We start from the raw sequence: 22,970 nt of genomic DNA on the forward strand, positions 1-22,970 counted from the left end.
ATGACTCCAAGCAGGACTGAAGTTTATGTTGGCTAGAGAGATGGATGATAAGCTTAGAAAATTAACCCTAGGAAACTGCTCAGCCTTGCAGTAAGGACTCAGGATCATATTGGGTTTATTAGTGGGACATTTGCATTTTGGGAACATGCAAGCAGGAGCCTAGACTTTCCTGAACAATCGATAGGGGGCAAGAGAGTATACAAATTCCTGTGAAAATGTCTAATGAAAACATATTAAATATATCATTTGAAAAGATAGCTAACATTTAGTTAAAAAAATAAAACTTCCTGTTTCTAAATTTTGTGAGTACTTGCAAGGATTTCTATGAAATACTGACTAAAGTGATTACAAGCAACATACAGAGCAGGTTTACAGTATGATGTTAGTACAAGGGACGGTGGGGAGAATGTTGAATGTACACATAATTGCTTGATTATGCATAAGATAGCTCTGGAAAGACAAATATAGCTAATAGCATTGTTAGCTATTGAGAAGAGAACTGGATACCTGGAGAACAGGGAGAGAGATTTTTCAACTTACACATTTTTGCCATCTCTTGAATTTTGAACTATGAGAACTGTCCTCAGTTTCTCTTTCAACATCCTTTTCTCATGGTTCTCCTTCAACCACTCAGATACTTTAAAAAATGTACTTGCAAGAATTACTTATATATTCGGAATCAATTCACTTTCAGACGTATGTGTTGCAAAGATCTTCTCCGCTCTATTCCTTGCATGGTACTCTCTTCTGTCTTCCAGCCTTTCTCTTTAGGGTTGGTACTTTTTGTGTCCTGCTAAATAAAGTACTTCCCCATCCCATGGTCACAATATCGTGCTGCTATTTTCCAGACTTATACCTTTCACATTTAGGTGTACTTTTGAATGGAGTTTTTTTTTTGTATGAGGTGGGAGTCAAGGCTCATTACCCAACACCACCCCCATCAGGAGTCAACTGATCTAGCACTATTTACTGAAAACAAATTTCCCATTTCTTTATGGTGGCTCCTTTGTTGGGGGGGGGGGGAATGTGACTACATGCTCGTGGGTTTGTTTCTAGCCCTATCTTCTTTTCCATTGACCTCTTTATTCTTTATAGTTTATAAGAAATCTTGGTAACGGTGCACACATCCTGTAGTGGGCCGGTCACTTCACTCCACCTCAACACAGCACCGAGAGGGTGCGCGAAACCCAAACCACGACCTTCCGACTTTGCCTCCCAGAGCTGGAAGGAAGGCACTCAGGTAGGAGTCCGCCTTTCACACTTCAGACGCCCGCTCACCTTACCTGCACCTGCAGGGACGCACGCCCGACACGCATGCGCAGCCCGAGGGCCGGGATTGGACGGAGCCGCGCGAGCGAAGTCTCGCGTCACTTCCGAGGCGGGAGGATGAAGTTGATTGACCATGGTCCCTGGGGCGACCAGGTAAGGGCCGGGGAGGAAGCGACCTAGGGGGCGAGGGGCGGAGGGACCGGCCCGGAGCTGAGGCGCGCGGGTGGATCCCGACTCGAGTGCATCCTTGGCCCAGGCGGAGGGAGGGAAGCGGCTGTGGAGGCCGAACGGAGGCTGCGGACCCCGAGGGGCACGCTGCGTCCCGGGGCCGGCCTCTGGGAAGCTCTAAGGGAAGGCTCCGCTGCGGCACGGACCCTGGAGCCTTGCCTCTGGCGCATTCTCTTCGGGCGGCCCCCTGCCACCCCGGCAGGGACCTGTCCCTACCCCCCGCCCGCTCCCTCGGACCCGGGTGTCCTCCAGCCTCGAGCGCTGGGGGCTGCTGGCGACGGAGCCTGGCGTTAGAGACCTGGGATTAGGCAGGGAGCTGCTGCTTGTCCCAAGGCTGGGGAGAGTATTGACCTTTGAGCACCCGCAGGAGTGGGGCTCTTCTAGAGAGCGTACTCCAGCCCTTGATCCGCCGCTTCCTGCCTGTGCGACTCTGGGCAAATGTCTGAAACACTTGGCGCCTGGGTACTCCGTAGTAATTTTGTGTGGTTGTGAAAAGTAAATGAGATTACCTGTAGAATGCCTAAGGTAACGATGCTTTTTTGTTTCTCCTGAGGCTTATGATGGGAAGGAGCAGAGATGGGAGGAAGGACCAGGATTGGGCTTTGATCAGGGGTCACCAGTGAGCTGCTTCTTGCTGGGATCTTCTGGGATGACGTTTTAGTGTCCGCAAAGACAAGGTGGTGAGGCTTCTAGTTTTTTTTTGTGTTTTTTTTTTTTTTTTTAATTTATTCATGATAGAGAGAGAGGCAGAGACACAGGCAGAGGGAGAAGCAGGCTCCATGCAGGGAGCCCGACGCGGGACTCGATCCCGGGTCTCTAGGACCACGCCCTGGGCCGAAGGCCCCCGCTAAAACCACAGAGCCACCCAGGGATCCCGAGGCTTCCAGATTAACAGTTGACTTGTAGTCTATGCAGTCCCAATAGGGCTCGTTTTAAAAGGAGGCATTATAAAAATGGATATGCATACATTATTTTTTGCTTAATTAACCTTTTCTCCAGGAAACAGAAGACCACGTAATTTGTTCTCTTATTTTCCTTTGCAACATTTGAAGCTTCTTTAGGATCATTCTTTTTATTGCTGGGTGGAGGGTTTCTTTTATTGTAGAAAACACAGACTTTGAAAAAAAAAACCACATTTATACCATTGGAAAGGATCTTTTTTATACATTTTTTTCTGGATTGTAGATTGGTTAGGGATTTGGTAGAAACACTAAAACAGTACTTACCATGTATTAATTTTATGGCATAAACTGAGCCATTTGCCCAAGAGGGAAGTACTATTTTTTTTTTTTTTTTTTTTAAGGATTTAGTTACTTAGAGAGAGAGCACACACATGCACTCAGGGAGAGGAGCAAAGGGAGAGTGAGACAAAGAATCTAAAGCAGACTCCTCACTGAGCTTGGAGCCTGACATGGGGCCATATCTCACAACCCTGAGATCATGATCCCAGCCAAAATCAAGAGTGATGCTTAGCTGACTGAACCACCCTGGTGCCTGGGGAAGTACTATTTTAGTTCAATTTTTATAGATGAAGAAATTGAGGCTTAGGGAAGTTGAATGATGTGTCTAGATTTAGAGAATCTAAGGACAGAAACAATGTTAAAGGGGGCTATCTTGGGGAATGTAGAATACACCAGGAAAGGAGAAAGATTACCCTCTGATGCTGGGGAACACTGGAATGAAGGAACGTTTTATCATTAAGGCATGGAGTTTCTTACTGGGATGGGAGGGCACTTATCTTAAAGGTAAAAGCCTGTTGTTTTATCTGCACATCCTGGGCCAAGATCAGCATAGTTGGACTGAGGTCATCTAGGTGTTGAAGCCCATGTCTGGAACCCTGCTGCCCTGCAGTAATGGATTTATGATGTACTTTGCTTTGAAAGAATCTGACACTATACAAGAGTGTGCAACCCACATAAATGCATGATCACTTCACATCCAAAAAGATTCTTGGCTTTATGAACAGACCTATTTGAGGATTCTTTTATTTTAATTTGTATTTAATTTTTTTTTTAATTTTAATCCCAGCATAGTTAACCCAATGTTATATGAGCTTCAGGTTACAATATAGTGATTTTTTAAAAAAGATTTTATTTATTTATTCATGAAAGACACAGAGAGAGAGAGGCAGAGACACAGGCAGAGGGAGGAGCAGGCTCGATGCAGGGAGCCCGATGTGGGGCTCTATCCTGGGTCCCCAGGATCACGCCCTGGGCTGAAGGCAGACGCTAAACCATTGAGCCATTCGGGCTGCCCACAATATTAGTGATTTAGCAATTCTGTATGTTACTTGGTGCTCATCAAGATAACTGTATTCTTAATCCCCTTCACCTATTTTACCCAACCCCCCACATCTCCCCTCTGGTAACCATCAGTTTTTTTCTCTATGGTTGAGTCCTTTTTTTTGGTTTGTCTCTCTCTCTTTTTCTTTATTTTGGTTCTTAAATTACAAATGAGTGAAAACATACCATAGTTGTCTTTCTCTGACTTATTTTGCTTAGCGTTATACTCTAGCTCCATCCATGTTGTTGCAAATGGCAAGATTTCATTTATGACTGAATTGTGTGTACATATCTATATATGTACACACAATGAACTGTATATATACACAATATGCATACTATACAATATATGTATATATACACATACAGTGTATATGTGTACAATATGCATATATACACAGACTACAATATACATGTTATGTATTATATATATAGACAAAATATATATATTGTGTGTGAGTATGATATATACAATCCATTGTATATGTTTCTTTATTCATTCATCTGTTGGTGGATACTTGATCTGCTTTCATAATTTGACTCTTGTAAATAATACTGGGGTAAACACTGGGGTGCATATATCCTTTCCAATTAGTGTTTTTGTATTCATTGAGTAAATACCCAGTAATGTGATTACTGGATCATAGAGTAGTTCTGTTTTTCATTTTTTGAGTAACTTCTATACTGTTTTCCATAGTGGCTGCACCAGTTTGCATTCCCACCAACAGTGCAAGATGGTTGCTTTTTCTTCACATCCTTGTCAACACTTGTATCTTATATTTTTGGTTTTAGCCATTCTGACAGGTGTGAGGTGGTATCTCATTGAAGTTTTTGATTTCCATTTCCCTGATGATGAGTGATGCTGAGCATCTTTTCACGTGTCTGTTGGCCATCTGTATGTCTTTTGAAAATGTCTGTTCATGTCTTCTGCCCACTTTTTTTTTTTTTTAATTTTTATTTATGATAGTCACACACACAGAGAGAGAAAGAGAGGCAGAGACACAGGCAGAGGGAGAAGCAGGCTCCATGCACCGGGAGCCCGACGTGGGACTCGATCCCGGGTCTGCAGGATCAGGCCCTGGGCCAAAGGCAGGCGCCAAACCGCTGCGCCACCCAGGGATCCCTTCTGCCCACTTTTTAATTTGGGTTATGTATTTTTTGGTTTAATAAGTTCTTTCTATATTTTGGGTACTAACTTTTTTTTTTACGATTTTATTTATTTATTCATGAGACACAGAGAGAGAGAGGCAGAGACATAGGCAGAAGGAGAAGCAGGCTCCCTGCGGAGAACGTGATGCGGAACTCGATTCCAGACCCTGGGATCACATCCTGAGCCAAAGGCAGAGTCTCAACCACTGAGCCACCCAGGCAGTCCTGGATACTAACTTTTTATTGGATATGTCATTTGCAAATACCTTCTCCCATTTATTAGGTTGTCTCCTAGTTTTGTTGATTGCTTCCTTCACTTTGCAGAAGATTTTTATTTTATTTTATTTTTTAAAAGATTTTATTTATTTATTCATAGACACACAGGGAAAGGCAGAGACACAGGCAGAGGGAGAGGGAGAAGTAGGCTCCATGCAGGGAGCCCGGTGTGGGACTGGATCCCATGTCTCCTCGATCACACCCCAGGCTGCAGACGGCGCCAAACCGCTGCACTACTGGGGCTGCCCGAAGATTTTTATTTTGATGCAGTTCCAATAGTTTATTTTTGCTTTTGTTTCCCTTGCTTTAGAAGACATAACTTGAAAGAAGTTGCTATGGCCGATGTGAATGAAATTACTGCTTGCCTGTGCTCTCTTCAGTATTCTTTGAGATAATACAGTCATAGTATACTTAAAATATTTTATTCACATTTGAAACTATGTTTGTATAAATGGAGCTGTGTTTGTGTTCTAGTCAAGAGCATGGAATGTGCCTTCCCTAACATACATTCCTCTTTTTCTCCATAATAATAATAGTTAACATTCAATGAGTGTAATGTGCCAGACTTAATGCTAAGCATTTTATTGGATTATTCAATTCTCACAATAACTCTGTGAAGTAGGAATAGTTATCTTTATTTATAAGAAAGAAATGGGCTCAGAGATGGTAAGAAATTTATCCAAAGGCACAGAACTAGTAAGGACAGAGCCAATTCTATGTCCTCCAAAAGCTAGTGCTTGGGCAGCCCGGGTGGCTCAATGGTTTAATGCCACCTTCAGCCCAGGGTGTGATCCTGGAGACCCTGGATCGAGTCCCACATTGGGCTCCCTGCATGGGACCTACCTCTCCCTCTGCCTGTGTCTCTGCCTCCCTCTCTCTAATAAATAAAATCTTAAAAAAAAAAAAAAAAAAAAGCTAGTGCTTATCTATGTATTTCATTCATTCCTTCATTTAGCAGATATTTATTGAACACATCTACTCTACCAGCAGTGTGCTAGGTGTTGGGAATATAGTAATTGCCAAAACTGACATATTCCCTATTGTCAGGTTGTTTATAAGTCTAATAGTGGAGCTAGAGAATTATAAACTAAATATTAATTTTGATTATGGCACATGTTATGGAGGACAGTAGAGGGAGCTATGAGAATGATAATGGGACCATTTGGTAGAGGGAGAGAGTGAAGAAGGCTCTGCTGAGGAAATATTTAGCTGAGACTTAAAAAGGACTGAGTTGGAGTTAATTTGGGCAAAGAGAAGGGTAAAGAACTACCAGGGGGAAGTAGGGGCATGTGTGAAGCCTGGAGAATAGGAGGAGGTTGTGTTTTATAGTTACTGAAAGTCCTGTGTGGCCAAGGGTTGGGGAATGTCGCCCAAGTCTAATACAAAATGTAGGTAGGGATCTTATCCAAAGAGCAGTATTGCTCCCCCGTCTTGGATTATTTGCTTCTCAGAATTTATAATCAACTCCCACACACCATATCTATTTTCTAGCTCTGATTGGAGTCCTGCCTCCTTCAAACATGTGGTTGGTTAGACCTCTGGTTGCCCACAGGATGGAGGCTGGGGATAAGGGAAGTGATAAATACCTAAAGGAGAGACTTAATTGGCATTGATGATTTGTACTACAAAGATAAATAGGCACTGAGTGCCAATATTTTGTTCCATCATATTGTCTCTGGTTTGCAAAATGCTTTAACAAACATTTTATAGCCCCACTATAGTCCACACCCTATGTTAGCCACCTAGGATGCACCTAGGATGCATAGGGACATTCTTCTCCTTCACCATGCATTAATTTAGTTAATGTTTTATTTGCCTTCTATTTAGTATTGCAGGGTGTTTTTGTTTTTGTTTTTTAAGATTTTATTTATTTATTTGAGAGAAAGAACATGAGCAGGGGGAGTAGCAGAGGGAGGAGCAGAGTGATAGGGATGAGCAGACTCCAGGCTGAGCATGGAGCCTGACTTGGACTAGATCCCACCACTCTGATGTCGTGACCTGAACCGAAATCAAGAGTTGGGCACCTGACCAACTTAGCCACCCAGGTGCTCCTAAGATGCTGCAGTTGCTTTATCAACATTATTCTTCAACATATATTTATTTAGCATTTATTATATGGTAGGTGCTGGCTAGGGATATAGCATGAGCAGATAGTCATGGTTTCAGTCCTTGTGGAGCTTAAGCTCCCATTTGGGGCTGGAGGGCAGAGAGGGAGGGAGAGAGGGAGATGAGGTTGAAGAGGTAGGCTGGGATCAGACCATGCAGGCCTCATAGGTCACGCCAAGGATTTAAGGCTTATCCTAAGAATGGTGGGAAGCCATTGAAGAATTTCAGGCATGAGAGTAGCATCAGCAGGTCTATGTTATTAAAAGATCACTTTGGCTCCTCAATGGAGGCAAAAGTCAATGGATTTGAGAGCTATTTAGGAGGTAGGATCAATAGAGCTTGGTAATATATTCACTTTGGGGTGAGAAGGGAGAGGGATGTGGTAGGGCCAATTCTTCATTTTCTGGCTTGTGCTTCTGTGTTAGGAAATTCTGGAGGAAGAACATGAGTTCAGTTTTGAAAAAGATGTCTTTGAAATCCAAGTGGAAGTGTCACGAAGGGAATAGTATAGAAGGATCTGGTACTCAGATAACAGTAATGGGCTAAGTCCCTTAAAAAAACCCTTGTCAGGGTGGGATTTTTTTTTTTCTTCTTATCTTGAGGGAGGCATCAAGGTCTGGCTTGACAGTGAGGTAGCCCAGCAGGGAGTTGAATTTCTCCACATTTATGTTGGGGAAAAGTTAAGATCTGCTCACCTAAGAAATGCTCTTCACAAATGTGGAATGAAAGAAACTAGTTCTATTATTGAATAAGCATTAAACCAGACTGAAATACATCACAAATAATCGGCTATTGAGATTACAAAAACAAAAAAAGAGGTTTTACCATTTACAGTCCATTACATACAGTCTCAAGATTGATGGTAATTTGTAAGAAGACTTGACAGCACCTTTTGATGTACATGCTTTCATTGTTCCTCCTAAATACAAATGGTAATTGGGGTGGCCACCTGTACTAGTTAATTGCCTTTATCTGAAGGAAAAGTAAAACCTCTCCATTCTCTGTGTGCAAGTAATGAGGTGTGTAGGCTAAACTCCTACAGCGACTGGGAGTGGGGGGCTGGCTTCCTTGATATTTACATTTAAGATGGCATTTACATTAAGATGGCATTTAAGATGGCATCTAGGACCTTTAGAAAAATACTCCTGAGTTCTGCAGCTAACTTATTTAACCTTTAAAAAGATTTGCATATATATCAAAGATAGAGAGGAAAATTTTATAAATACTAGATTATTCAAAGAAATGCTTTAAGAAAAAGGAGGGAGGGAAAAACAGTCTCTTTCCTTCCCTTTTGGCAACAGGGAAAAGTCAATTTTTAAAATTTACTTATATTTACGGTACAGTAAAATGTTGGGGAGGAGCACACACAGAATGGGGATTATTCTGAAGATAGTCATCTTCAGAACATCATGGAAGTTAGTTCCATGTAGTTTTGCATAGTTAGAATGCCCTCAAATGGTCAAATCTAGCCCATTACATTCACTTCTATAATTTCTTTCTTTCTTTTTTCCATAATTTCTTGTACATTGATTTAAAGAAAAATGTAGATCTGGGTCCTGCCAGTAGTTTCCAGCCAAAACTCTTTTCTCTTGTAGTTAGCCCTTCCAGGGCTTGTCTTATCCTTCTTAATGTCAGTACTGTCATTTCTTAGTCTACCAGGTGTTAAAAAGCAAAATTCAAATAAGTAAAATTTAAAGATTTTATTAGCTTTATTCAGTGAATCATGAATCAGGCAACATCCCATTTAGTAGACAGGAAGGAGCTCCAAGGAACTGTACACAGTGAAAGCCTTTTATAAGTATAAGAGTGGAACAAGAAAGTTATGCTAGCAAAAAGAGGATTGATTTTTGGCAAGTTCACTTTCGTTTAGGGGATGACAGGGGTCTATCAGACAGATTACCTCACTAATGCTGATTAGTGATTCCTGATTGACTGGTTTAAGATTCCACTTCTGGCAGAGTCTGAGACTGTAATTAAGCTAAGACTTGATTCAGTGATGTGGGGCTTAGCATATGTGACTGTTTTGGGTCTACTGTCCTGTTTTTAACCCCAGTTATACACATATGAAACCTTTTTTTGCCAGGTAATGTTAAGATTTTTTTTTTTAAGATTTTATTTATTTGAGAGAGGGAGAGTGAGCAAGAGAGAGAGCACAAGCAGGGGGTGAGGCAGAGAGAGAGGGAGAAGCAGGCTCCCCACTGAACAGGGAGCCCTACATAGGACTCGGGGACCATGATCTGAGTCAAAGGCAGACCCTTAACCGACTGAGCCACCCAGGCGCCCCATGTTAAGATTTTAATGCAGAAATGAACTCTCCATTAATCTATTCTGGAAAGCTATAAACATGAGGATGGAAATTGAGATTGAATGGCATGTAAATTTAGCTTGAAAGCTTCTTGCCACCCACCAAAATAGGAAATTGAGTAAATTCGTTTACATTGTGCCTGAGCTCTCCCTCCCATCTTCTTAAGTTTATGGTAACTTGAGACTCGTCTACTCATCTACTTTGTGGAGGGAGAGATCTGCTGATAGCAGCTGAATTAATGGAACATTGCTTACCAGTAGTTTGAACTTGTTTGCTGTAGTTAGAGCTTTACTTCATTAAGTAAGGTCATGTTTGTACTAGGAACACTAAGTTTTGAAGGGAGATGTAAGATTTTCCAAGTCTATGTGAGTAGTACTTAGCAGCTGTTAAATTGGAGAGTGTATTAGGAAACTACTATTGCTTCAAAATTCTCTGGGAGTGTGGTATTATAGTCCAGATAGGCCTAAAACATTAGCTAAATGGAATCAAGGAAATTGTACTGAGTTCCTGTTAAGCGATTAGCTTGTTTACATTCACTTCTTGCATAAAAGCCTTTGTATTTTGTTTGGGTGATTGCAGCTGAATATGGGGATCTATTCATCTCCTAGACAGTATTAAAATTCTTCCTGTTTAAAGCTCCAACTAAAGGATTACGAATATTGTTTGCCCCCTATTTGATGCGCTTAACAGTTAATATGGACTTTAGAGTCTAAATACCTGGTTCAAATCTCTATTCTGCTGTTTGCTAGCTATGTGACTTCAAGTGCTTTTCTCATTTAGCAAATGGAAATAACTATCATACCTACCTCATAGGATTGCTATGAGGATGAAATGAGATCATTGGTATGGAGTATGTAGTCCAGTATGTTGCAAACACTAAAAAAAAAAAGTTAGTAATTGTTATTAATATTTTTCTTTACACAATAGCCATATATGGTAACAAGCTAAAAGTTACTTTTTTAAAGTGTAATTTGGACATTTGTGTAATATTATTGTTTTACTCCATTAAAGTTGTCATGTGTATTAGAAAGGGTCACAGAATAGGTAAAAGATTAATTATATTAGAAACAAATATACGTCTGGTTTGAGGAGTTGGGACATCTAGTAATTTCTACCACATTTTCCAGGGATTGAAGGATTGTGACATTCTATCTTGTAGCCTTCTATAATATATAACAAGTATCTGAAAGCAGCACTGTTCCTCTTTTCCTGTTAGTTGCCTGGTCTTTACAAAGGGTAAGCTTTTTTCTCTTTTGACCTGGAGATTTAGAAATTGTGACAAATAGTAGTTCTTACATACTGTGCATGCACCTCCCGAGGGCCTGATCCAGTAGGTTGCACAAAAGCGTTACAGTTTTTGCTCTCCGCTGACTCTTTGGGATAGTGATTGGGGCCTGAAGTTCCAGCTCCTGAAAATTAGGAATAAGAGTACCTTGAGGGAGCCCAGGGCACTATCGGTATTCAGTTTGCTTATTTCATGTATGCTGTCCATTTGTTTATTATTCATTGAACAATATTTATTGAACATACACTTTGTGTCTGGCACAAGAAACATAGAAAATTGAGAGGCTTAGGCTACCAGAGGGAGTCCACATGTGGACAGAGCAAGTACAACCAGGTATCCCAAGGACTCTGGCATGAGGAACCAGACATTTCTGAGCTTTCTTGATCTGATTTTCAGGTTGAGAAACACTCACATGAGGTAAATATGTAACAGCAGAGGATCCTTCTAGCAGCTGGAGTAAGTAATTCCAATGGACCCCACTCATCACTTTATAATATATGAGGAACTGTTACCTCTTTATCTCTTAATTGTCTTGAGATATGTATAGGATGAGGATTATTTCCTTATTTTATAGGTAGGGAAGCTGGGGTCCAACGTGGAAAATAAGTTCCATTGTAGAATAGGAAGTAAATGGTGGCAACATTGCTCCATCATGTAGTAGTTACAGTGATTTGCATTTCATTTTTAATGCTGGACTGCCTCTGTTTAAGGAATCTAGACTTATGAAGATCCAGATATACTACTTCAGTCAGGTTTAAGAGGTGAATATTTGCATTGTAGAAGAATTTTCTAGCAAAGGTAGGTAATCTAACTTGTGGTGTCCAGATGGACTTCAGGGGATTTGTGGATTCCCTTCAAAATATTTATTTATTTATTTATTTGAGACACAGAGAGAGAGAGGAAGAGACTTAGGCAGAGGGAGGAGCAGGCTCTCTGCAGGGAAACTGATGTGGACTCAATCCCAGGACCCTGGGATCATGACCTGAGCTGAAGGCAGATACTCAACTACTGAGCCACCCAGGTGTCCCATGTTATACGTATTTTGCAGATAAGGAAACTGACTGAAGTAGTAACTTGTCTAGAGATATTTACCAAGTTAGTCTGATTATTGGTATTTGTTTGTTTGTTTTTGATTATTGGTATTTGAATCTAGGTCTTCCTGGTTCCAAAGACAGTTTGCTATATCATATAAATAATTTGAAATTATCATCATACCTATCACTTATATCTCAATAGAAAACTTGACCTTAGGTAAAAACCAAGAGAAATTATTTATTGGAAAAAAAAACCCACTGAATTTTAAGAAACAAAATTTGGTTCTGAATTGTATCAGAAGAAAAGTGTGGTTGGACAACTATAGCAACTGACACTAGGCCAGGGATACTGGATAAAGTGAGGAAATGTGAATTCTTACAACAAGAAGCAAATTTCACAGTGATGTAGTATTGTTTTTTCCTCCTGTAAACTTGAAGTTAAAATTAAATTTCTTTTTTTCCCTCAACATTTTATTTTAATTTTTTTTAAAGATTTTATTTATTTATTCATGAGACACACACACACACACACACACACACACACACACACACAGAGGCAGAGGGAGAAGCAGGCTCCATGCAGGGAGCCCGATGTGGGACTCGATCCCGGGTCTCCAGGATCAGACCCTGGGCTGAAGGCAGCGCTAAACCGCTGAGCCACCCGGGCTGCCCTCCCTCAACATTTTAAATTTAACTTGGCCACATACCATATCTTATAAGCCATCTTTTCTGAAAGTTTGATTATGAAGACAGGATTATTTGAGAGACATAATTTCCATTTGAAATTATCTTCAGTTTTAATTTCTAGGGGTAGAAAAAATTTCATTAAGTTCTTGGGATGGGGTGGGAAGACTTCTAGTATGGTAAAGAGGTTGCAAATTTCCCAAAAAAACCAACTATAAAACAGGACAAAATTCTCAAAAACAACAATTTCAGAGGTCTGGAAATTGACCAAAGACACACAACCATCTGAGAAGCATTTATTCATGAAAAAGCATTGAACATTAGGTGAGACCAATGGGAATCTGTGGTGGTCTTGTTTGGGCTGCTCCCATCCCATTCCCTCAGCTCAGTTAGTGCAGTAGTTCAACTGGGTGACCAGCTGTCTCATTGTCTGAGGGGGCTAACTATGTGGAATAGAGAGAAAACAAAAAACCATGCCCAGCAGCTTTGTCAGTAAAGCTAGTAGTCTTGTTGGGAAGTTAGTAGGGAAGACCAGCAGCTTTCTAGTCTTAGATGGTTGCCCTGGTTGGGCAAGCAGTAGACCAGTAGAACTACCTAGAAATTTGACAGGTCCTATAAGTAAGACAGCCATAGATAGGCTTGATAAACCCCCACATATCCTGGATGACTGGAAAGCTACATGTTTGAGCATAGTTTACTAGAGAAGGGCCCAAGCTATCCACACATCCTTAGATGACAGTGTGCAAATACAGAGGAGTTAGGAGAAAGCTTGATGAAAAGTAAAAGCTGAGGAAGACTTGAAAATTGCTTGAACTTTGAATGTACTTCCCATACCACACATAGATTCATCTGTAAAGGATAGGAGCTGTACTTGTCTGAGGTGCTTGGGCATAAACACTGACATATAATGGTTGACCATTAAGATATTCAGATACAGAGTTTATCACCAATAGAAATCTAAGCATAAAAATTAAAAAAAAAAAAAGCAGAGACATCAATGGCTACACACTGTGGGTGAAACAAAATCAATACATAGGTTTAGTAGAGACAAGTTATTAAACAAATTTTAAAAGTCAGCTACTCTGCCAGTCTCCAGAGGGGAAAATGAGAATCTGGAGTTGCTACAATGTAATATCTAAAATAACCAGCTTTCAATAAAAAATTTATAAGCCATGTTGAAGAAATAGGAAAGTGTGATTCATACCTAGGGGAAAATAGCAAAAAGAACAAAGGTTCAAGACAGAGTATTAGAGCCTCAGAAATCTGTGGGATAATATCAGGTATACTATCATTTGGGAGTCTCAGGAGAAGAGAGAATAGGGCAGAAAAAGTATTTAAAGAAATAATATCCCCAAATCCCCAATCTTGATAAAGAATATTGTATTAGTTTCCTATTGCTGCTATAATAAATTACCACAAATGAAATAGCTTAAAAGTCCATACATTTATTATCTTATAGTTCTGGAGGTCAGAAGTCCTAAAATCAAGGTGTCAGCAAGGTTGTATTCCTGCTGGAAGCTCTGGAGGGAATCTGTTTACCTGCCTTTTCCAGCTTCTGTAACATTCATAACTCAGGGTCCCTTCCTCATATTACTCTAACCTCTACTCCTATTGTCATATCTACTCAACCCTCTTGCCTCCCTCTTATGAGGACTCTTGTGATTGTATTGGGTCTGCCCAGATAATTCAGGATAATCTTCCCATCTTGAGGGCAGTCCCGGTGGTGCAGCGGTTTAGCGTCGCCTGCAGCCCTGGGTGTGATCCTGGAGACCCAGGATCAAGTCCCACATCGGGCTTCCTGCATGGAGCCTGCTTCTCCCTCTGCCTGTGTCTCTGTCTCTCTCTTCGCTCTCTCTGAATGAATAAATAAATAAATCTTAAAAAACAAAACAAAAAACTTCCCATCTTGAGATCCTTAACTAATCACATTTGTAAAGTTTCTTTTACCATATAAATAAGATAATATACTCATAGGTTCAAGGGATTAGGATGTGGACATCTTTGGGGAATTTTACTTAGGCTACCCATAAACATCAATATATATCTATAGCTATAGCTATTTCCAGGAAACTCAGTGAACCCCAAGTAGGTTAAACACAAAGATTCACACCTAGATACATCACAGTAAAACTGTTGAAAGCCAAAGATAAGACTGAGAAATAATAAGAAAAAAATTACTCATCACATACAAGGAACAACCATATGATTTATGGCTTAACTTCTAATCTTAAAGAATGATGTTTGAGCTTCTGGCTTATTTAGCATGTAAGGAGCTTAGAAGTTTCCTTTACATCCTAACAAGTAAAGAGCTGAACAAATGGAAAAATCAACCAGCTTTTTAGATCCATCAGAGTCATGAGATCATAGAGCAAACAGTTGCCATCAAAGTTGGCAAGACAGGTGGATAGAGAGAATGACATTAATTGGAGCAGTACTCCTACAGGAAAACCTGAACTGTAATCAACAAATCGCTGGAGGCTCCATATGGACAAGTCTGAGAATTAAAATCTGGAGGGACCCAGTCTCAGGGAGGCCCCACAGTTTCATGAGTTTTGACTCCAGGAGCTCTACCAAGACCTTGCAATAAATATTAGAGAAAAATTCCCTTGTGCTTCTGGTATGGGGAGGGAAAAGCAACTGATTTGAAATATGTCAGATCATTCTGTTCTTAACAAGACCTGCCCTCTGAGAAACTATTTTATCCAAGGAATTTAGGGAAAGGAAAATACTCAACTCCAGTTTCCTCTAGTCATCCTGTCTTGTCCTATCTAAGGAGGGGGATAAAACCCTGAGAGTCACTGATGAAGTTCACAGTTCAGGAGATAAGCTCACCAAAAGACTATATCTGCATCTCTCAAGCCCTATTTACTATAGTTCTTTTTAACCAGTACATCATTTCTGCCTTTCAACAAAACACTATAAGGCATACCAAAAGACAACATAGTCTGAAGAGACTGAACAGCATTAGAACCAGTGTCAGATGTGGCAGGAGAGTTGGAATTAACAGTCTGAGAACTTGAAAACTATGATTAAAATGCTAAAGACTTCAAAGAACAAAAAACAGACAACATGCAAGAACAGATGGATTATATAAGCAGAGAGATAGAAAATCTAGGAAAGAATAAAAAAGTACTAGAGATAGAAAACACTAAGAGAAATGAATATCTTTGATGGGCATGGCTGAGGAAAGAATCTCTGAGCTTGAGCATATGACAATAGGAACTTTCAAAACTGAAAAGCAAAAAGGCAGAAAAATATATATAAAAACTGAAACAGGGATCCCTGGGTGGCACAGCGGTTTAGCGCCTGCCTTTGGCCCAGGGCGCGATCCTGGAGACCCGGGATCGAATCCCACGTTGGGCTCCCGGTGCATGGAGCCTGCTTCTTCCTCTGCCTGTGTCTCTGCCTCTCTCTCTCTCTCTCTCTCTCTCTCTCTCTCTGTGACTATCATAAAAAAAACAAAACAAAACAAAACAAAAAAACAAAAAAACCTGAAACAACTACAAAAGATGTAACATGCATAATGGGAATACCATAAGGAAAAGGAAAAAAATTAGAAGCAATATTTGAAGTAATCATGATAGAGAATATCCCCAAATTAATCTGAGACACCAAATCACAGATCCAAGAAGCTCAGAGAACATCAAGTAAGGTAATACCAAGAAAACCTCACAACCCCTAGGCATACTATTGTTAAACTTCAGAAAATCAAAGATAAGAAATCTTAGAAGAAGTAAAAAAACAAAAACAAACAAACACAAAAAATTTAAAAAGCAAATTTACCATAGAGGAACAAAGATAAGAAATACATCTGATTTCTCCTCAGAAGTTGTGCAGACAAAAACAGAATGGTATGAAATTTCTGAAGTATTAGGAGAAAAAAGCCTAGAATTTGGAAAAAAAAAATTTTTTTTTTTACTTTTTATTTTTTAAGTAATCTCTACTTAAGCAAACAAACATGGGCCTTGAGCTCACAGCCCTGAGATCAAGAGTCACATGCTCCACTGACTGAGCCAGCCAGGCACCCCAAAAAGCCTACAATTCTATACCTTGGGAAGTTATCTTTCAAAAGCGAAGGGGAAATAAACTCTTCAGATGAAAATTGAGGAAATTTGTTGCCAGTAGACTTGCCTTGCATGAAATGATAAAAGAAGTTCTTCAGAGAAGGAAAATGGTATAGGTCAAAAACTCAGATCTATATCAAAGAAGGAAGAGTATTGGTGAAAGTAATTATTTTTTCCTATGCTTAATTGGCTTAACAGGTAATAGTTTGCTCAGAATAATAATGGGAAACATGTATCAATTTGTGTGTGTGGGGAGGGGAGGGGGGGCATGTGCGTGTTTCTGTGTATATGCTTATGTATAAGTGAGATGAATGACAGTAATGATATAAGAGATGGAAGAAAGGAATTAGGAGTATCTTGTCACTTGCATTATCTGTGAAGTGTGACATAGTATTATCTGAAAGTGGGTTTGGATTAGTTATAAATATATATACCACATTCTGTAAGGTAACCTCTAAAAATGTTTTTTAAAAAGTATAATTGATATTCTAAGAAAAAGAAAATGGAATCATATAAATGCTTAGTTAAAACTCCAAAAGGTAGAAAGAGTATGGAAGACAAAAATAGTAGCAAAGAATGATGAGAACAAAGAGAAAACAGCAACAAATAATGATAGATATTAATCTAACTATATCAATAATCACTGTAAAGGTCAAAGGTCTATATAAAGAAATTGTCAGAGTGGATCAAAAAACAAGACCCCACAGAATGTTGTGTATAAGAAACCTATTTTAAATATAAAGATACATATACCTTTAAAAAAAAAGAGATAGAAAAAGATATATCATGCTAACACTAATGAAAAGACAGCAGTAGTACCTGTATTAATCTTAGAGAAGACTTCAGGATAAGGAAAGTGATCAGGAATAAAGAAGGGCATTACATAACGATAGAGTAAAAAATACTTCCAAAAGATGTAATGTTCCATAATGTGTATGCATCAAACTATGGTGTGTCAAGGTACATGAGGCAAAAACTGATAGAACTACAAAGACAAATAGATGAATCCACTATTACAATTGGAGAATTTAATACCTCTCTATCAGAAATGGACATAATCCACCCACCAGAAAATCAGTAAGAACATATTTGAAGTTAACAGCACCATCAATCAATGGATAAAATTAACATCTATAGAACATTTCATCCAACAAGAGCAGATTAAAAATTGTTCTCAATTTCACATGAAACATTCAGCAAGATAGATCACATTCTGGACCATAAAACACAATTTAACAAACTTAAAATAATAGATATCATACATTGTCTGGTTTCAGTCTACATTGGAATTAAAGTAGGAGTCAGTAACAGAAAGATAGTTGGAAAATGCCACATAATTCTTGGGAGATTAAACACACACTTCTAAAAACATATGGGTCAAAAAAGAAATCTGAAATTTAAAAATATTTTGAACTAAGTGAAAAGAAAATCTAATTTATCAAAATATGTGGAATGTAGTCAAAACTGTGTTTGGAAATTTATTGCATTGAATGCATTTATTATAAAAAGAGAAATCCAAAATTAGTAATTTAAGCTTCTACCTTGGGAAAAAGAGCAAATTAAATCAAAAGTAAGCAGAATAATATGATAATTGGATAGAAATCAATGAAATTGATAATAGGAAATCAGTAAAGAAAATCAAAACCAAAAGTTGATTTTTTGAAGAGAGCAATAAAATTGATAAGCCTTACCAGGGGGGAAAAAAGATATTGTTAATATCAAAAGAGAAAGAGAAGACATCACTACAGATCCTGAGACATGATATAAAAGAATTCTGTTAACAATTCTGTGCCCACAAATTTGATAACCTAGATGAAATTGACCAATTCTTTGAAAGACACAATCTGTCAAACTCATACAAGAGGAAATAGACAATCTGAATAGACCAATATCTATGAAAGAAATGTGATTGATAATTACTGTTCCAAAGTAGGAAGCATCAGACCTGAATGACTTCAGTGGAGAATTCTGATAAACATTTAAATAAGAAATTATGCCAATTCATGGGATGCCTGGTGGCTCAGCGGTTGAGCATCTGCTTTTGACTCAGGGTGTGATCCCAGAGTAACGGCATCAAGTCCTGCATCGGGCTTTCTGCCTGCTTCTCCCTCTGCCTATGTCTCTGCTTCTCTCTCTGTGTCTCTCACAAATAAATAAAATCTTAAAAAAAAAAAAAATTATGCCAATTCTCTACAATCTCTTCCAAAAGATAGAAGCAGAGGGGATACTTCACAACTCACTCTGTGAGGCCAACATTACACTGATACTGAAACTGAACAAAGAGATTATAAGAAAATAAAACTATAGACCAATATTTCTTATGAACATATACAAAAATCCTCAACCAGATATTACCAAATTGAATCAAGCATTGTATAAAAAGAATTATATACACCATGGCCAAGTGGAATTTATCTCAGCATGTAAGGCTGGTTGGACATTCTAAAATCAATTAATGTAATCCATCACGTTAACATACTGAAGAAGAAAAATTATGTGACCATATCAATGGATATAGAAAAAGCATATGACAAAATCCAATACTCATTCATGATTAAAAACAACAACAACACAAAAATCAACTCTCAGCAAATGGGAATGGAAGAGAACACTTCCTCAACTCAACAAAGAACATTTACAATAAACCCACAACCACCATTAATGTACTTAATGGTGAGAAACTCAAAGCTTCCCTGCTGAGATCAGGAACAAAGCAATACTCTTCTCACCAGTGCTTTTCAACATAGTACTGGAAGTCCTAACTAATGCAGTAAGATAAAAAGAAATAGATTATACTATTTGAGAAAGAAGAAATAAATTGGTGTTTTTTCACAGATGACATGATTGTCTATGTGGAAAATCCAAAAGAATCAGCAAAAAACCTCCTGGAATTAATAAGCAATTATAGCTAGGTTACAAGATACAAATTCAATATATGAAAGTCAGTCACTTTCCTGTATACCAGCAATAAATAAGTGGAATTTGAAATTAAAGACTATCATTTCTGGTAGCATCCTCCCTTACCCCCCAGCAAAAATGAAGTACCTAAGTATAAGTCTAACAAAATACATACAAGATGTATATGAGGGAAACTACCAATAAAAGAACTAAATATATATTTCATGTTCATGGGTAGAATTAATATCATCAAGATACCAGTTCTTCTCAACTTGATCTTTGGATTCAACATAATCTTAATAAAAACCCTAGCTAGTTATTTTGTGGATATTAGCAAACTGATCCTAAAATTTATATGGAGAGGGAAAAGACCCAGAATAGCCAATGTGATGACTGAAAAAGAACAAAGTTGGAAGATGACACTATGCAACCTCAAGGCTGGCTATAAAGCTACAGTAATCAAGACAGTGTGGTATTGATGACAGAACAGACAAACAGATCAATGGAACAGAATAGAGAGCCAAGAAATAGACACATAATGCTATAGTCACTTGTTTGTTGACAGAGGAACAAAGACAATACAATGGAGCAAAGATAGTTTTTTCAACAAATGATGCTGGAACATTCACACCCAAAATATGAACCTAAACACAGATCTTATACCCTTCACAAAAATTAACTCAGACTAGGTCACAGACCCAAATGTAAAACACAAAGCTACAAAACTAAAATATAATGATGGAGAAAACCTCAATGATCTGAGGGGAGGTGATGACTTCTTAGATACCACACCAAAGACATGATCATGAAAGAAATTCTTGAGAAACTAGACTTCATTAAAATGAAAAACTTCTGCTCTGGGAAGACCAATGTCAATAAAAGGGGAAGACAAGCCACAGATTGGGAGAAAATATTTGTAGAAAACCTATCTAAAAAAAAAAAAGAAAGAAAACCTATCTGATCAAGGACTGTTGTCCAAAATAAACAAAGAACTCTTAATTTAAAACTCAGTAGTGAGGCACCTGGATGGCTCAGTGATTGAACATCTGCCTTTGGCTCAGGGCATGATCCCTGGGTCCTGGGATTGAGTCTACATCCAGTTTTCCCCAGGGAGCCTGCTTTTCCCTCTGCCTGTGTCTCTGCCTTTCTTTGTGCGTCTCATGAATAAATAAATAAAATCTTAAAAGAAAAACTCAATAGTAAGAAAATAAACAGCTCAAAATTTGAGCAAAAGAATAACAGACTCTTCTGCAAAAAAGATATGCAGATGGCAAGTAAACATGAAAAGATGTTCAACTTCATATGTCACTGGGAATGGCAAATTAAAACAACAATGAGATATTGATATATATACCTATTTGAATGGCCAACATCCAAAACTCTGACACCACCAATCCTGGCAAGGATATGTATCAAAAGGACCTCTCATTTATTGCTGGTAGGAATGCAAAAGGTCACAGCCACTTTGGAAGACAGTTTGGCAGTTTCTTACAAAATTAAACATACTCTTACTGTATGATCCAGCAATTGCACTCCTTGGAATTTACCCAAATAAATGGAAAACTTAAGTCCACACAAAAACCTGCAAACATATTTTTAGCATCTTTACTCGTAATTGCCACAACCAGCAAGCAACCAAGAGGCCCTTCAGTAGGGGAATAGGTGAATAAACTGTGGTACATCTAGGAATACTATATTTTTTTTGTGGTACAAAAGAATGTTATTCAATGTGAAAAGGAAATGAGCTATCAAACCATGAGGAGACATGGAGTAACCTTAAATGCATATTACTGAGTGAAAGAGGCCCCCGGAAAAGGTTGCATAATGTATGATTCCAACTATCTGACATTCTGGAAAAGGCAAAACTATGGAGACATTAGAAATATCAGTGGTTGACAGGAGTTAGCAGGGGAGGAAGGGATGAATCAACAGACAGAATATTCTTTTTTTTTTTCTCATCTCTTTTTTTTTTTTAATTAATTTTTATTGGTGTTCAATTTACCAACATACAGAAAAACACCCAGTGCTCATCCCGTCAAGTGTCCACCTCAGTGCCCATCACCCATTCCCCTCCAACACCCGCCCTCCTCCCCTTCCACCACCCCTAGTTCGTTTCCCAGAGTTAGGAGTCTTTATGTTCCAGACAGAATATTCAAGGCAGTGAAACTATTCTATATGATACCATGGTGGTGGGCACATGTCATTATACATTTTTCAAAACCCATAGAATGTGCACCAACAGTAAACCATAATGTAAACTATGGACTTTGGTTGATAATGATATATCAATGTAGTTCATCAGTTGTAACAAATTTACCACCATGGTGGGGGATGATAATGGGGGAAGTTCTGTACCTGTGAGGATATGAGGTATAGGGGAACTGTACTTTCTGCTCAATTTTGCTGTGAACCTAAAATAGCTCTACAAAATAAAGTATTAATAATTGAAAAAAGTGACACACAACAGTGGAGTTACATGTTCAATGAAAAAGCTGTCAACACCAAGTTCTATATTAAATTTTATATCTAAAACTATCCTTCAAAATGAAAGTAAAATATATTCTCATGTAAACAAAGATGCGGTAATTATGGATTACAGACTTATCTTTCAAGAAATATAAAGGGAAGGGGATCCCTGGGTGGCTCAGTGGTTTGGCGCCTGCCTTCGGCCTAGGGTGTGATCCTGGAGTCTCAGGATCGAGTCCCACATTGGGCTCCCAGCATAGAACCTGCTTCTCCCTCTGCCTGTGTCTCTGCCTCTCTCTCTCTCTCTCTCTGTGTGTGTGTGTCTCATCAATAAATAAAATCTTTTAAAAAATTAATTAAACAATAATTTAAAAAAAAAGAAATATAAAGGGAAGTCCTCTAATTAGGTCAAAAGGAAATAACTCCGGACTATGTGTTGTATCTGCAGGTAGAAATAAATAGCCCAGGGGCACCTGGATGGCTCAGTGGTTGATCATCTGCCTTTGGCTCGGGTCGTAATCCTGGGGTCCTGGGATTGAGTTCTGCAGCAGGCTCCGAGCCTGCTTTTCCTTCTGCCTATGTCTCTGTCTCTGTCTCTCTCTCTCTCTGTGTCTCTCATGAATAAAATCTTAAAAAAAAAACATCATCTCCAGGCCTCTTTCTTTCTTTCTTTCTTTCTTTCTTTCTTTCTTTCTTTCTTTTTTTTTTTTTTAAAGATTTTATTTATTTATTCATGAGAGACAGAGAGAGAGAGAGGCAGAGACATAGGCAGAAGGAGAAGCAGGCTCCCAGGGGAAGCCTAACGTGGAATTCAAAGATTATAAAGGGCTGCTGTTTGACTGTGGGAGTGGCTGAAGTAGGGTGGAGGACAAGATAATGGAGGACAGGTCACAGAACTAAGGCAGAGGTAGGAGAACCCATGTA

At 38.9% G+C, this 22,970-nt stretch overlaps 1 protein-coding gene across 3 annotated transcripts in view; it reads left to right on the forward strand.

The window, feature by feature from the left end:
* The first annotated feature begins 1,332 nt into the window (after positions 1 to 1,332).
* Positions 1,333 to 22,970, forward strand: part of DHRS7B (dehydrogenase/reductase 7B) — a 56,598-nt gene continuing 34,960 nt past the window's right edge. Inside the window, exons 1-2 of one of the 3 annotated variants that reach the window (XM_072730578.1) lie at positions 1,359 to 1,422; positions 2,051 to 2,174. Coding sequence is in view for 1 of the 3 variants with exons in the window: in XM_026005654.2 (XP_025861439.1) it covers positions 1,403 to 1,422 (20 nt within the window). In the remaining 2 variants the exon portion in view is untranslated. Of the gene's footprint in view, positions 1,423 to 2,050; positions 2,178 to 22,970 lie in introns of all 3 variants that reach the window. The other 2 variants (XM_072730580.1, XM_026005654.2) reach the window with 2 other exon arrangements.

Source organism: Vulpes vulpes, chromosome 12 (genome assembly GCF_048418805.1).
Source record: "Vulpes vulpes isolate BD-2025 chromosome 12, VulVul3, whole genome shotgun sequence".
NCBI lineage: Eukaryota > Metazoa > Chordata > Mammalia > Carnivora > Canidae > Vulpes > Vulpes vulpes.